This window comes from Acanthochromis polyacanthus, chromosome 10 (assembly GCF_021347895.1).
Source record: "Acanthochromis polyacanthus isolate Apoly-LR-REF ecotype Palm Island chromosome 10, KAUST_Apoly_ChrSc, whole genome shotgun sequence".
NCBI lineage: Eukaryota > Metazoa > Chordata > Actinopteri > Pomacentridae > Acanthochromis > Acanthochromis polyacanthus.
Window position 1 is genome coordinate 18977495 of NC_067122.1, and position 16543 is coordinate 18994037.

Here is a 16543-nt window from a genome sequence, read left to right on the forward strand (position 1 = left end):
TTTGGACATTTTTACGATTAAATGTTTTTTTTGTGTGTGTGTGTGTGCGTTACTTACTTCTGTGTGTTTGGCTCCAGGGTAGTTGCTGAGAACGACTTTCTCCACACCTTACTGAACAAAGTGACAGCATCACGAGGCGACAGTGGTGGCCAAGGTACTGTCTCACATTCTCTACTCTCCGTTTCCTAGCCATGCGACAATTCTTGCAAAAGTAAGTGGTCCTGTATGCACTGAAGGTTCCCACTGGACTGTGCATGCTGCAGTCATTTGTGGTCAGATATAATGGCTATTTCTCATCGCAACCTCGCCTCTTCTCTCTGCACCGTAGATGAGAACGAAGGGCATTATCCTGATGGATAGCAGCCGCCCTTGAGCCCAAGTTTTCATATTACTTACCCTTTGTTTCTCCCTCACCAGCCTCTAGTCTTGCTGCCCACTCCCTCATGTTTATAGCTGACTTTGACAACCCCAATGGGTGACACTGTCTTGTTGCACATAGAGTAACCCTGCATGTTGGACTGCACTGCCATATCGCTCAGCTTTTATCTTCCTCCTGCTCCCGAAGGCTCCGGGCGTAACCTAGATATGAAAGGTGCATCCGGACGAGCCGATATGGAAAGAGCACCTGAGGCCACCAGATGTCTGTTCTTAACATTACTCACCCCTAATCTCTCCTTCCTCTCACTTTGAGACGCTTTTGCTATTGTACACACATACATACACTGTCTTCCCTGTAGGTATGAGGGTAGTTTTGAAAATGTGGGTTTGTGACACAGTCTGGATTTCACCAGCTCTGTATTTCCCTGAAATAGCTCACCCACTTTTCCCTTTACCTGTCTATTTCTTCTCTCTGCTTTTACACATAATTTCTCTGAAAGCTGCAACAGCACATATTCTTTATTTGAACATTTCTGTCTATTACAAGAGCACCTTTCTGTTTTCTTTTTCCTCCCTTGCCGCCCTGTTTTGCACCTCTTTCCCAAATAGAAAGCATCATTTTGTATTATTGATTACGACCTGTTTTGCGACAACAGCAGACATTTACCCATCAGCAGAACATTTTAACATTATGCTTCTCATAACCACTCAAATTTTCCACAAAGTGAAGAACACATTAAGTTCAGCCCTCAGGCCTCATGTTTCAAGGTTTCTGTAAGACCTGAAAAGCATCTTAAAATTCACTTCTAATACTTTGGAGCCTTGAAATTCTTTCTTCATTTATTTGGCTTTCATTTGAATTTGCATACCTGCGAGGGAAATCATTTCTTGGTTGTTCATTTAAAATAAACTGGAGTGGCACCTTTTTGTCCAAAGTACATGTTCTGACAAAGTAATGTCAAGTATTCACTTTAAATCTCTCATGCCCGTGAACATAGATAAGTTGCTGAGATCTGTACAGATCAAATTTGTGCTATATTTCTCTCTTTTGGACCGGTTACATTTTACAGTATGGTACAAAAATCTTGGGTAGTTATTAAGGAATAAATAAAAATAAAGTCAGATAAATACAATAAAATTTCAAACTTTAGTTGTATGGCAAAGGAAAACTATGACATTTTTCTTTATTAATTCACATTTACTGTTGATTTCATAAACAAAAAGAAAGGAAGAAACTGATTTTATAGACAGTAAAATATGATGTCACACCACTAGGCTGGTATAGAAACTGTGCGAGATGCTTTATAAAGAATATATTCTTTGAAAAAAAAAAAAAAGCTTCCTGACATAGATTTAAACCATCCATATATCTTCTCCTTCTTTGACCCTCCAGGTCTCTGGGTCACCATGAAGGCTCTGGTTGGTGACATAGTCCAGATCCGGAAGGAGTATCCTCACCTGGTGGACCGCAGCACAGTTGTTGCCCGCAAGCTGGGCTTCCCGGAGATCATCATGCCAGGAGATGTTCGCAATGACATCTACCTCACCTTACAGGCCGGCGACTTCGACAAATACAACAAAACCACGCAGAAAACCGTGGAGGTCATCATGTGGGTCTGTGATGAGGAGGGCAAAGTCATACAAGTGAGCAGCACAAAGATGTGGCTGGGGGCATGTCAGCATTTTAAACAGGAGAGGGATTTGTATAAATGGGGACTGATGTGTGTGTGTGATGTTTGAGGTTAAGTGTGCAGGTGCAGAAGTATGTGTGGTCTTTTAAGAGATTGAGGTGTTATGGGTCAGTGAGCAAGCACAGCACTGATCAAGCACTTACTCACCCTCTCATAGTCAGGGGCACATAGAGGCGGCTTTAACCCGGAATGGAAATCCATCTTCGGCATACATGGATGCACATGCACTTGTATACACACAAACATAAAGTCCTTCAAGTCACTGACACATATTTTTCTCTCCCTCTCCTTTTCCTAGAACTCCATCTGTCTGGGAGCAGGGGATAAGGCGGTCAGCGAGTACAGGTCTGTCATCTACTACCAAATCAAACAGCCGCGCTGGATGGAGACATTCAAGGTGTGTGTGTCTCTACTCTGTCCGTTTCTTTCCTTGAAACGTCTGGTTGCTCTATAGCGTTTGCATTCCACATTTCAGCTCCGTCCATCATAAAACATGCACAGAAAAGCACTGCATATTATCTTTAAAATATCTCTTATATTCTGTATTCGATACCATCCTTCAGGTGGCAGTCCCTCTGGAAGAAATGCACAGAATTCATTTACGCTTCATGTTCAGACACCGCTCTTCCCAGGAGTGTGAGTATCTTGCTCTGTGCCTCCTCCGGTCTGTTTTCTCAGCAGATCCATGCTCTCTTCGCTTCTCCTCGGAAACCCTGAGCTTAATATGACACCGAAACAACTGAATGATTGTAACCAATTTGGAAAATGACCCAAAGCATCATTACATACACTTGCTTATACAAAGGAGTAGTTTTTCCTTCTTCATGTCTGAATCCTCACCCTCCCTTCTCCCATCTTTCTCTCTTTCCCTGATGTGTTTTTCTCTTGACTCTTCTGGTTCCCTTGTACGCATCCTTCTCCCTTGTCTCCAGCCAAGGACAAGAGCGAGAAGAACTTCGCTATGGCGTTTGTGCGTCTGATGAAAGAGGACGGGACGGTTCTACAAGATGGACTGCATGACCTTGTGGTCTTCAAGGTCAGAGCCGCTAATGGTGCTTTTAGTAGAGAAAAAAACTCAACAATGGCTTCATTGTCCTTCATTTTATTTTAAGAATTAGGCCAAATCAAAGAAGCAACTCATCAAAATGTTAGACTTTACAAACAGCTGCAGTACACAACGTTATTTGCAGATAGATGTCAAAAAACACGTTAACACCAAGGGAAGTTTCTCAGTCTGTATTAAGTTGCAACAGTCACAGCAGCTGAACTAAACATATAGTGGGGTCGGACGGAAGATTATGGCCACCCAGACAGGTTGAATGAAGCCAAATAGATTTCCTGCCAAATGAGCCAGAGCTGAGATTGAACCCACTTATTGATTAAATGCCAAACGCAATGAAGATTAATTACTCTTGATTCACTCAAAGACCAAACGGATTGTCCCCCTGTGCCCTCTTTCTCGATTATCTCTCGTTATCCCTGCAGTCCTCTTGATTTCTGTGCCACTCACGGCTTCAATCTCTTAGTCCCTGATGTTTCCAGCCGCTCTCTGATTATTTACTGGTGTGGCATTAATGAGGGCAGAGTTGAAGTTTGTTCAGTTAAAATATGACTGCAGGGCGATAAATCTAAATCTGGAACAATGCACAGTAATTGAAGTCTAGTCGCATAAATAAAACCACCAGTCAAGACACCAAGAGAAGATAGTTCCTTTTCTCTTAGATCTGTTGCTTCCAATGCTGACTTTGTTGAATCTTTTCAGCGCTTTTTAGCTTAGAAGAAAAATTATGTGTCAGTGGTTGGTGCTGTTTTTTTGTTGATGCTTTTATATTTTTAACCTGTGTGCTGTGGTGGTTTTTAAAGTTCTGAGTTTACAAACTGGCAGAAACCGATGAGGCGAAGCATCACAAAAGATTACTGCTGTGGAACAGTTGACTTCATTCATCGTTTATCATTTTTTCCCTTCAGGACTGGCCTGATAAATCACCGCATGTGTAGCAAATCCCAATGTCTCTTTGTTTTCCGCTCCCACATTTGCATGAAGACACTTTGACTAAACACAGGAATACAGTTTTTGCCCCAGTGCTGCTCAGACACCTACGCAGCATCTGTGCTGTTATTTCCAAACCTGTAGCATTGCAGGTGTATCAACATTATTGGGTTTTAACCGACTTTTGTCCTTTCAGGGTGATAGCAAGCGTATGGAAGACGTGAGCTCCTACTTGTCTTTGCCCTCGACCCGCCACCACCCTGGTGACACCCACAAGGGGGCAACGGTGAGCCGCAGCTCCAGCAGCTTGTCCGGTGGCGGAGGCCTGTCAGTCAGCTCCAGAGACAGCTTCAGCATCTCCACCCTGGTCTGCTCCACCAAACTCACCCAGAACGGTAGGAGTGTGTGTGTGTGTGTGTGTGTGTGTGTGTGTGTGTGTGTGTGTGTGTGTGTGTGTGTGTGTGTGTGTGTGTGTGTGTGTGTGTGTGTGTGTGTGTGTGTGTGTGTGTGTGTGTGTGTGTGTGTGTGTGTGTGTGTGTGTGACAGGTGTTACAATATTAAAATACCCACTTCCTGACAGTGTGTTGGCATTATTACTCTGGAGACTTAGCAGAGGAAAACATTTTTATTCAGAAACACACCCATATAGACACAAAGGTTGAAGAAAGGTCAGAGGGAGGATGTTTGAAAATTAAACTTGACACGTCAAAAAAACATTAATTAACATCTTCTTTCAGCAGAGTAATAAGGCCAGGCCAAGACAATGAATCATCGGTTGGCTGTGAAATTGGTAGAGGACAAATCCACTGCTTAGAGTGTCAGTTGAAGTCTGAAAGTACTACTGTGTCCTCTTGGCTTGGGTTAAATGCTTGGAAACAAATTTGTCTTTAGAAAGCCCACATATATGGAAAATTGGTCTGACTTGATCAGGCAGCGTTCATTTTTAGCTGAGGTTAAAAGGTGATGTGAGGTTAGGGGAAAGGCGACATCCAGCCCATTAATGGTGAGTCAACATTATGGTAATTAGATTACCATTGCCAGAACTACAAGGGTGTTTATGTTATGAGTCATGGCGTAGTAAGCAAAGGATGGAAGGTTGGCGGTGTGTATACATGGCTTTTATTAGTGGGCACTGTCATCGTTTTGCCCTACACACTCAGATAGTCAGCCACACAAGCAAGGAACACACACACTGAGGTGCACACCCTCATCGACAAATGCATAAACGCACGTACACTCCAGACAGTAAGGTGCATCAGACACAGGTGCAGTGCAACAGCTGTTACCGAGGAAACCAGTCCATCACTATAATGAACATTATCCTGCTGTATTAATCAACTGTACCACACACACACACACACACACACACACACACACACACACACACACACACACACAGAGGCTCTCAGCCATGCATGGTCACAGTGTTGTTTAGGGCCACCCACCAGATGTGCAGCTTGGCCTGGTGAGTCAGAAATTATCGGACAGAGAAAGCGGTGAGCTTTTAGCAGGCTGCCCTACAGAGACGTGGAAATCTGCCCTATGTCAAACGGTAGCACAATTAATGACAGTCACTGTCCATGTGACAAATCAACATTTGACAGATTACTGCTTTGTTGTTCTTGTCACATAGAGAAAAAACTGAAAAATACAGATTTTTTTTAGGTTTCTAATATACATATGCATCCAGTGTATTTACAGTATACTGTATATCCCTAGAGTATTAGGGTCAATCCATATAAATTCATTAAAATCTGAAAAAAAAAAGCCCAACTGACCCCCTCAAAATGAGCAGTTTTAAATGTACAATTATTTTAGTATAATTAATTAATTAAACATGTTCTCTTTATGCTATGACTGTTGTCTTAGTTACAGGCTCATGAAGTACACAGGGGTGGGTAGAAATTTTGCATTTTAATTTGTGTTGCTTTACGATAGTATTTCTAGCATTTTGTGGCCTAATAACTTCATATGTATATGAATATATTGGAAAATGGTGTTGACACAGAAGGAATGATAGATACAGGATCAACCAGCAACCACCTATCCCATATGATGATGAGATCTTTGAAAATTTACCCAAAATGGACTTTTTAGAGTTTTCTCAACAATAATATATCCTATTTCTCACAGTTCCAGGGTACCCATGCTTGTTTTTGTTACTGTATGTCATATCAAACTGGTGCAGTTTTGACATTGAAACTGCCATATACCCCATGATATTGATTCTCAAAGTTTATCATAAAAAATGTACTGGACAAAAATTTGATTTTAGATTATGACATCTGCAGTGGATATAAAATTTCTGGGATTGCAGCTCTTAACAGGGCTGAAATTCATGTGTTTATTTCTGTTACATATAGAGTTGGGAAAAGCTGGAAAAAGTTACTCGAGTTAGAAAGTATAAAATGTAAAAGATTGAAAAGAGGCAGTCAAATTTCACTGATTTCATATGGATGGACGCCTATGTTTGGGCTTTGGGTAAAAGTATATTGCATATATACTGTATGTATGCATGTACTTGACCCCTAAACAAAATTTGGATACAGTACATCTCTTTCTGACAAAAACTAAGTAGCAATTTGTCAAGTGATGTTTTGTCATGTCTCAATTTCTATAATAAATTTATTGTTTTGGTTCTGGTTTTATAACAACGCAGCAAATCATCAATTTCAACTTTTATCTTTTGTATTGTGTTAATCCTGGTGTGTTATGATTCACTGTTTATTTGTATTCTGTGTGACCCAAGAAGGCACACACTGTCATATGTGAAAAATTATACATTTTAATAGACATTTAATGATGCTATTAAAGGGGAACTTCGTTTTTTTTCAACCTGGGGTCTGTTTCCATGTGTAATTTCATACATGTGAGTGATGGAGAAATGAATTTTCGACATAGCTCCAGTATTTAGCCAGGCAGGCAGCTTAGCAGCTCAGCTAGCAGCTCGGCTAGCGAAAAGTATGGGGCAGCTGGCCCCCCGCATCAAAGTCCACCCTAACGTGCTTTTGCCCCACACTGACCGGCTCAGATAGTCTCAATGAGTGTCCCACAACATACTAGAGATGAGAAGTGAAGGAAAACCTCCACATTACCTGGCGATCGCTCTTTGTTGTGGTCTGTATCCAAATCTCAGGACGCTAGAAACCAAATCTCGTTTCGAAATCGCGCTATTTCGGAACAAGATTTGGTTTCTAGCGGACTTTGACGTGGGGGGGCCAGCTGCCCCATACTTTTCGCTAGCCGAGCTGCTAGCTGAGCTGCTAAGCTGCCTGCCTGGCTAAATACTGGAGCTATGTCGAAAATTCATTTCTCCATCACTCACATGTATGAAATTACACATGGAAACAGACCCCAGGTTGAAAAAAAACGAAGTTCCCCTTTAACTAAGAAGACATTGTCATAATGCTACCTTTGAGCAGCGTCCACTCCAAGACAATACGTGCATGTACCTACATGCATTTATGTTCTGTGTATGTCTCCCCTCGTCAGTGGGACTGTTGGGGCTGCTCAAGTGGAGGACTCGACCTGAACTCCTTAAAGGAAACCTGGAAAAACTCAAAATCATTGATGGAGAGGAGGTGGTCAAGGTCAGTGGTGTAAATATACTAGTGTGTCTTTGCATAAATGTGTCCTGTGGTATGTGTGCTCTCTCACTGATCATCTCCTTTGTGTGTATACATGTGTAGTTTCTGCAAGACACTCTGGATGCCTTGTTCAACATCATGATGGAACATTCTCAGACTGACGATTACGACATCCTTGTGTTCGATGCCTTGGTGAGTATATAGTGTGTGTGTTTACTGAGGAAAATGTTTGTGGGTCTGACTCTGTGTATGTGCCTTGGTAACACATTGCAGCTGATTTCTTGACAGACTGTCTCAGTGTGCATCAAGTCTGATGTCTTTGTGTCTTCCCGTCCATCAGCTGTCAGATGACTGGACAAAACTTCTCATCTGCCTTGCAAATGTTTACTGTGATGTCACCAACTCTATCTCTCTTTTATCCCTTCTGTCTGACAGATATATATCATAGGTCTGATCGCCGACAGAAAGTTCCAGCACTTCAACACAGTCCTGGAAGCCTACATCAAGCAGCATTTCAGTGCTACGCTGGCCTACAAGTAGGTTGCTTTCATACTTAGAGCCTTTGATGGATCTTTCTGAAAGAGTTACGGTTCAGTTTTCAGTACCTTGGCTCTATTTCAACCACAGAACCAACAAAAGTTAAGCAGTAGGTCTTGGTTGCATTGACTGTGTAGGCATCCCCAAGTGCATTTGCTATTTTAGTTCATGCAGGTACAGCAGTGCAATGTAAACTGGAGGTTGTGGTGATTAATAGTCAACTCTTAGTCACATCATTGAACTCTTCGCTCTCTTTGCTCTGAAACAACCGTACTAATCACAGTGACACACAACAGCAACAGCTCAACAAACGGAAAGAAACCTCTCCAGAAAATTTATGTTTTTGTCTTAATGATGCATTGGGGCATTACGTGAGCACAAACACTTCAAATCTGCAGCCAGAGGCAGATGGTGTGGGTTTTTGTTTAACTTGTATAATGACTGTGTTGATGAAGCCGTTTATATAATCACATCAGCCCAAGCTAATTAGGTTTATTTCTCATGTCATATATGGATACATCAACATAAAATATGACACAGTAGCATTTGCACTGCCATGCATTTTAAAACATCAAATGTGATTCTCACTAAAAAAAAAGGAAGTTGAAAATGAGGCAATGTCATAAAAGACTGATGAGATACTGTGATCCAGCTACTCCCACATAAACAACAGAAGCCATAACGGACCCTCCTGATACGTGCAGTATTTATGGGAGTTATTTTGCAGCAGCCTGCGGTCATTTGAATGTATTTCAAGATGGATCGGCAATGTGCTCATAGAATCACTTACACTGATCAGCCACTACATTAAAACCATCTACCTGATATCGTGTAAGTCCCCATCATGCTGCCTAAACACCTCGAGACACAGACATGAGATGTCTGCTGGTATCTTGTGGTGTTTGGCAGCATGATGTTTTCAGTAAATTTAAAACTTGTGGGTTCTGGGGCCTCTATAGATGGGAACTTGTTCAAGCAGATCCCACAGATGATTGATCAGATTACAATCAGAAGAATCTGAAGACTGGCTCAATGCCATATGGGCTCTTTGGGCTCTTTCTGAGCAACTTCTGTGGTATTGCAGGGTGTCCAGCTTGTGGAGTCCCCAATTTGAGATGATCTGTGTTATTTCCCTCACTTGTAGGAGCTTTAATGTTTTGGCTCAATACTGTAGGCTAATTTAAAGATCCATGCAGAGTTATTTACTGTTGTTTGTGCTTCAATCACAGCATATCCATTTAAACATATCTACCTGTCTGGGAACAGTTTAGTGATATTTCTGGCAGTGTTCCATCAGTTCTCTGAGACCTCACTTTTGCTCTTGTTGATAAAAGTGGCGGAAGATTGACTCACAAAAACATACCATGCTTACCGTGGCTACTGGCAAATTGTGCACTGTCCTTTAGATTTCTTAAAACCAGCATGTTGTCATCAAAGCATTTTATGTGACAACTCCTCCGCTCATTTGGAGTTATGAAATCCTTTAAATGTCACCCGCTAATGGAAAAAGCCAACTGTTTTGCAACTCCTGTAAAGTTCAACAGAGCTGCCTAAAGTACAGCCATTGTACAGCATTAGTCATCTGAAGATCTAATGGTAAGTGACTAAATACTGCATTGTATTCAGTCGCCACTGGAGGTCAGTATGTGAGTTGGCCTTTCAGTACTTGACTGAATGAGATTAGAGTACGCTTCTTTACTGAACCCTCAAGCTAGCCAGACTTTAAACACCTCTGGCTGCTTTGTTCTCTCACTTAATTCACTTTACTTGATTCAGTTGGGCACTAGAGAAAACATTTGATTGCTCTGCCAAGGCCTCAGTTAGGAAATTAAAAACATGTCTAAAGATATGGCTGACTCCTCCTGCTCTATTTTCTTCTCTGCATCTTTTCTTGCTTCCTCCAGCTGCTTCTCCTCGTCATCTTCATATCTTTAGCCCAATTATCCCCGCCACTGTCCTCCTCCTCTCCACTCTTCTTTCTTCTTCTCTTCCATCTATTCATCTGTCTCTCCGTCGTCACTCCTTTCCTCCCCGGCTAGTGCGTTCAACCTCTTTAAGAGGGTCACTGCAGCTTATCGCCTGTCAGCCCAGAGGCTGTTATGTAAAACTCTCTAACTCCCTCTCACTGCGTTTTAAACTACTCCCAAAAAGAATAAATCCTCCCATGCTTTCCTTTAAGCCATGCACCAAAACAAAAACCAGGAAAGACTGATTTTTAATAACTTTGGTATTATTTTCAAGACCACCCTGATTGCAGTGAGGCCAGATTAGAGTTCACTTTTTAAGGGGACTTTTTATTGTTTAAGAGGATTGGGCAGTTTTAAAGCATTTACTGTGTGATCCCTTGCTGCCTTTTCATGGAACTGGAGCCGACACAAAGCCGAAAGTCTTGATCTTGACTCTCTGTAGATCTACTCTTTTGCACATTCTAAATATTTTAGTCTTGTAGACCAACGAGACAATCCAGAGAGAGATTAGGAGGGGAAATGCTGATGTGTCATAAACTTAGACTGAACTCTGTGCCTCCCACACCTCTCTCAACTGCTTTGACACACCAGAGTATTTATGTGTGTCTAAAGATGCCTGTGGGGTACGCATATGTTGGAGAATGATGAGCAGCATGTATCTGAGGGCAAATAAAAATGTCTGCGAGCTGTGTGAAAGGTACATCTGTTGAGGTGTGAAATAGTATTTTACTATTTTTTTCCCCACTTTCACCTCCGTGCCAGTCTTTCTCTCTCTCGTTCTTTTGCTCGCACTCTGTTGCACTCCGTCTTTCTGCTCTATGGAAGTGAAAAATGGAGTTGGTGATTAACTTTCCAACCTGTGGAACATCAGAAAGGAAATGACAATTCTGTCTCACTGATTTTGATTTCCTTCTCTGCTCTCTATCTCTCTCGCGCCTGTTTTCTCCGTATCGCTCGCTCCCAGAAAGCTGATGTCGGTGCTGAAGAGGTATCTTGATGTGTCCAGCCGAGGAGAACAGTGTGAGCCCATCCTCCGAACCCTCAAAGCCCTCGAGTACATCTTCAAGTTCATCGTTCGTTCTCGCATGCTCTACTCCCAGTAAGTGTGTGTGTGTTTTTTAGTGGACTGATAGTGACTTCAAATTTAGTTTTGGATCCAGAATTAGGAATTTGTGAAGTCTCTCTCACACACACACACACACACACACACACACACACACACACACACACACACACACACACACACACACACACACACACACACACACACACACACACACACACACACACACACACACACACACAGAGAGAGAGAGAGAGTACCCAGTGACTCTGCATCGCAAAAGTAATTGTTTGTGACAGCTCTGTAAGGAAAGGCTGCTGATTACAGCACGAATGTTGCTAATAAGCATTGATGATGAAGTGCAGCAGCCAAATGAGAGCTAATGTCAGGGCCAGGACTGCTGAATGGGCCGCCAGCATGGGTGGACAAAGTTCCAGCAGGAGAAACACCCACAGTGCTGAGTCCAAATCTACAGCATATGATAAGTGCAAACAGCATTATGTGGACCTTCAGGGTAAGAGTTTCGACTGACAGATTGACAGAAACGTCCTTCATGCTCTCCAGCTTTCGTTGAGCTGTTATGTTGTTCTGTGTTTCTAATTTGTGTTATCCTCTTTCTTTAATTCTTCCCTTCATCTTTAAATTTAATTTTCTGCCTTACCTTTTTCTGTGGAAGCATTCATCGAATATAAAGATCAGTTCTCACTGATGTGTTGAGGATTATCATATTGTTATGAGATCTTCTACTATGTAATCTTTTCCAATTATTACAGTGCCTTCTTTACACAGGAAGCCATGGTATCTGGGAATAAAAAAGAAAATTCTTTTTACATCACAGCAGTGCATACCTAGATTTTCTTTTCCATCCATCAGATAGAAAAATCCCAAAGTTTACAGACCAAACAATAGTTTGATGAATTCCACCATTTTTGCAGTAATTCAGTTTGTCCTAAGGGGTTTGTCTGCATGAATAAATACAAACACAAATAGGATTTGACACTACTTAAGGTAATTGTGTGCCTCGGTGCACTGTTCTTGCATTTTTACAAGATTCCCTGATTGGTCTAAGAGGAGCAGTGTTCTTAATTTGACCATTTTTTTTAAAGCTGAGCTACATCTCAGCAGCTTTGGTCAGTGTACCTCTTATTTACTCATCCATGTACTGTGCAAAATATCTGCATTTCAAATCTGACTAAACTCAGTCCTTCTTAATTGGAGCATTGGACTTATTTCACTGTTTGGTCCAAGGGGGAACTGACATTATGAATCAAAACCAGATAGCATTTGTGACTGATTTGCGTTGACGGGGCTTTTATAACTCATGGGAGACGTGGTTAGCGGTGCCTTGCTGTTCTGCTTTTCTTTGCCTCTCACCCACAACTATATGCAGTTGAACAGTCTTGCCTCTATCATTTCCGCAGACTTTTCCTCAGTGCCCTCTTGTCCTTTCCCTCCACCCTGCTGATTGTCTTTCCTTTAAACCTCCCCTTCTTTCACCATCTGTCTCTAGTATTAGTTTGCTAAGCAAGTATGTCATAGTTGCATTGTTTTGTGTGGCTAAAAGTGAGTGTGCAATTGTAATTTTTATTTCCACATGCGTCATTGGAGATGGATTACAGCAATCATCCATTGTACCTAAAATCAAATACACAACTATTTTCGTCAAGTGTGTACTGTATGTGTGTTGTACAGCCCAGCACTGACACATCTCGATATCTCTGCACACACAGACAGGAACACACACTTATGCACAGACAGGGCTGGTGGATTAAGCAGGACAATGCGTCTGTAATCATAACTGTACTCTGCAAAGAGCCCAGTGATAATACCTCTGTGTGTTACCGCCTAATCCCTCCCTCCACATGCTGAATTCGCCGTGTGCCACATGCTAATCCTTCCCTCCAGCACTCATAACTTCCATTGTAATTAACAACTGCACAACTGAATCATTCAGGGACGGTGAGGGAAACGGGGGAAGAGAAGAGTTGGAGGCATGGATGAGAGTTTGCTAAGGGTGGAGGAAGTGAAGCTGAAGGGATGATAGAGGGATGTGTGGGCGTTTGGATGCAGTGTGATTTGCAGACAGAAAGACAACCCAGTGTTTTTTTTTTAAGTTAGGGGATGTTTAAATCACAGCAGTCAGTTCTTATCAATGTTTAGTTTTACCTTGGCAGCATAATATCTTGTCAACATTATGCTGCATTAGTTTTATGCATCACTGTAATTGAATCTAGTGCCTTGAATTACAATTGCGTACTGGGTGACTCTATCTCGTTATTACTTAAGCAGCATGATAATTTTGTTGTGAGTCTTATAGCTTCAAATTTAAAATGAAATATTGACTGAAGAGTTAAAAAGTAATACATTGCCTATATACTAAGCATATTTTCTACCATGTTATAGAAGAAATATCCAAGGGACTGAAGCAAATTTAGTTGATGCCCTACTTCCATAAAAACACAAGAATTTAATGTCACTTGTTAGATTACTATGTATTGCAAAAAAAGGTTGGCTCAGTACAGATAACTTAGAAAGAACATTATTATTACAAACCTGGAATCAATTTGAACTCTGCCAAAAAACAAATCAGGATAGTTTTCACTCCGGTGGAGTGGCTGATTTTAGAAATAACACGCGAAAAAGTCAGGAAGGGAAAATTTGTGAAGGGCATGAAATTGGTTAGTTATGGATACTGGATGTTGTTGAGGTTAAAGTATATTTTCAAGATGAGAGGTGACTGATTATATATCAGATTATTATAGCTCATTATTATTTATTGTCCTGCTAAAGCTTCTTAGAAATTATATGCAGCAAAATAACTGAAGCATAACTGGAAAAAGTCAATAGAAGTTGAGGACTTTTTATGAAATCTGCAGTCTTGGGGATTGCTGTAAAGACTACTTAATGAAACATGACTTAAATATGTACATGATCTTAGAAAAAGTGTCTAAATTCTAGGAAGAATCGTGTCATAGTTCAAATGATGAAGGCAACAAATGATAGGAATCAAGCAAGCATATTGTCTACTAAATTCTAAAGACCTTTATATGTCCATCTCAGTAATTTTTTCATATTGTTATATTTGAGTTATTAAAGTACTTCATTTTGGATATCGCTTCATAATCTGTCCAGGCTTCTGTTACTCACAAATAATTTAAATCAGGCCTTTTCTGTCTCTAATTCTTTCATTCCACGTTCCACTTGCAGCAATTATTCAGCACACCTGTTGGTTTCTGTCATGTCTTTTACTTCCTCAATCAGTTTTTCCTCTTTCATCCATCCCTCCCTCCGCTTTGTTAATCACGTCACGTCATGGCCTCTGCCACTGCCCTCTTCTCTTTGTGCCTTTTTTCTGTTTTTCCTGTTGCATTTCCATTAATTCTCTCCTGCCCTTCCAGGCTGTACGAGGGGAAGGAGCAGGGGGAGTTTGAGGAGTCACTGAGGAGCCTTTTTGAGTCCATCAACAACTTGATGCGGACAGACTACACCACCACGCTGTTGCTCAGGGTAATCACGTGCACTCACCTTTACGCTCACCACTAGTAAACCTCTTTATATTCCCTCTGCGTTTTACTCATCTTTATTCACACACCTCTTTCTCCTCGTTCTGTTTTTCTACGTTTCTGGACTGACACCGTCTCATCTCTTCTCCTCATGCTCCCATTTCTCTAATGTGATCTCTCAATCGGATTCTGACTACATCAGTATTCTGCTGCTTTGTTTTGCCCTCTTATTCTCAGTGCTCACACAGAGGCAGACATACAAACAGATCCAGTCACAAAAAGTTAGGCAGACAGATAAGCGGCCCTGTGAAAAATAATATTCTCTCACACATGTGCAGACAGACTATTTGATGGCAAAGTCACCTTGCACGGGATTTCAAGGCGGTAATTTTAACAATGTTTACTTGTTGTGTGTGTGTGCGTGTCATCAGGTTGCCGCTCTGAAGTACCTGCCAACTGTCCTGCATGATGTTGAGAAAGTATTTGATGCCAAACTTCTAAGGTAAGCTTATCCTTAAACACGCAAACATGCAGACACACGTACTAACACCTTATCTCTGGTCTCGTTCAGGCACTCTGACAGGGGGTTATTTGGACCTGGCTCAGCCCACATTTTCCTCTTGATTTTGTTTAGTGGCTGCTATTCTTCTGTCTCCCCGCAAACCATCTAGGTCGAACCTTCCCTTCTTTTTCAGGTGATAAAAATCTCATCAAACGGACGTAGACACAAGGACAAGCACTCAAACACACTCTGCAGCTCCTCCATGTGCCCCTGAGTGAAATGACAATTTCACCAAAACCATCAAACAAAAGCCATTTTAAACCTCTTCTCTTTTACCCTCAGACTCCAGAGGAGCAAAATGACTTGGAATGGTTTGCTTAACCTCTTCCTGACCCCGAATTAAACTTACAATATACTGTTCAGCCCAGGAAATAACATCAGTGTACATACTTCAGCAGATGGTAGTTCTTATTTCAAAGTACAAATCTCAAACACTTTATCTTCTAGCAATCCCGCAACCAGACTATATATGAAAGATGTTAATCGACGCTTTCTTTACTTTCTCTCTAAGCTCTCTTCTTCTTAATATCTCTGTTGACCTGTCTGTGACCTGTGTGTGTTTGTTGCGTGTCCATGTGTGTGTGTTATTTCAGATTATCTGCATCTGCCAGTTCAGTCCCTCTAGTGGCTCAGTGTCAGCACAGTGTCGCAAAGGTGTTACCTTTTAACACCTGCGTCACAGACACGACACACACTCAGGCAGACAGACACGTACACAAGTAGAAAGGTGTTGGGGGACAAAGTTAACAGTCAGGACATACATTCTCATCTTCTGTGATTGATTTCCTCTTTTTTTCTCTCTTCCGCGCATATTCACGCACCCTTTGCCGTGTTCTCCTGCACTTTTTTTTCTTCTTGCACACACATGCACAATGCACAAACATATCTGAGCGATCTCAACTTAAAAGTAAGGTCCCCGCTGCATGCTTGATCAGAATTGCCTGGAGCAGATTTTTCCACAGGCGAGCTGTGTGAATTACAATCACCGTGCATGAGGTGGACATTAAAGCTTTGTCTCATCTCCTGTCTGGTTACACTCCTACTTCTTGTAAACCCACCTGTAGTGTGATCTGTGGAGTGGTACCAGCACAGACACTGTCAGCCATGCCTGTGTTTTGGTGGGTGCTCTGTGTCCTTTGCATGTCCGTAGGGTATAGGCTGACATTTTGGTTTTTAATTAGATTCAGCTTAGATGATTAGTGGGCATGATAAGTCTGCTCCGAGCCTCGCTGCCCCGGCCTGTACTCGTGCCAGCCAAGGCACAT

General features: G+C 41.7%; 1 protein-coding gene across 1 annotated transcript in view; it reads left to right on the plus strand.

The window, feature by feature from the left end:
- LOC110957763 (dedicator of cytokinesis protein 2) overlaps window positions 1–16543 on the plus strand; it is a 98321-nt gene that overhangs the window by 7917 nt on the left and 73861 nt on the right. The window contains exons 12-23 of the mRNA XM_022203956.2: window positions 78–154; window positions 1772–2022; window positions 2368–2466; window positions 2633–2705; window positions 3002–3105; window positions 4256–4454; window positions 7552–7649; window positions 7749–7838; window positions 8082–8182; window positions 11115–11249; window positions 14612–14720; window positions 15148–15218. Of these exons, the coding sequence (XP_022059648.2) occupies window positions 78–154; window positions 1772–2022; window positions 2368–2466; window positions 2633–2705; window positions 3002–3105; window positions 4256–4454; window positions 7552–7649; window positions 7749–7838; window positions 8082–8182; window positions 11115–11249; window positions 14612–14720; window positions 15148–15218 (1407 nt within the window). The remainder of the gene's footprint in view (window positions 1–77; window positions 155–1771; window positions 2023–2367; window positions 2467–2632; window positions 2706–3001; window positions 3106–4255; window positions 4455–7551; window positions 7650–7748; window positions 7839–8081; window positions 8183–11114; window positions 11250–14611; window positions 14721–15147; window positions 15219–16543) is intronic.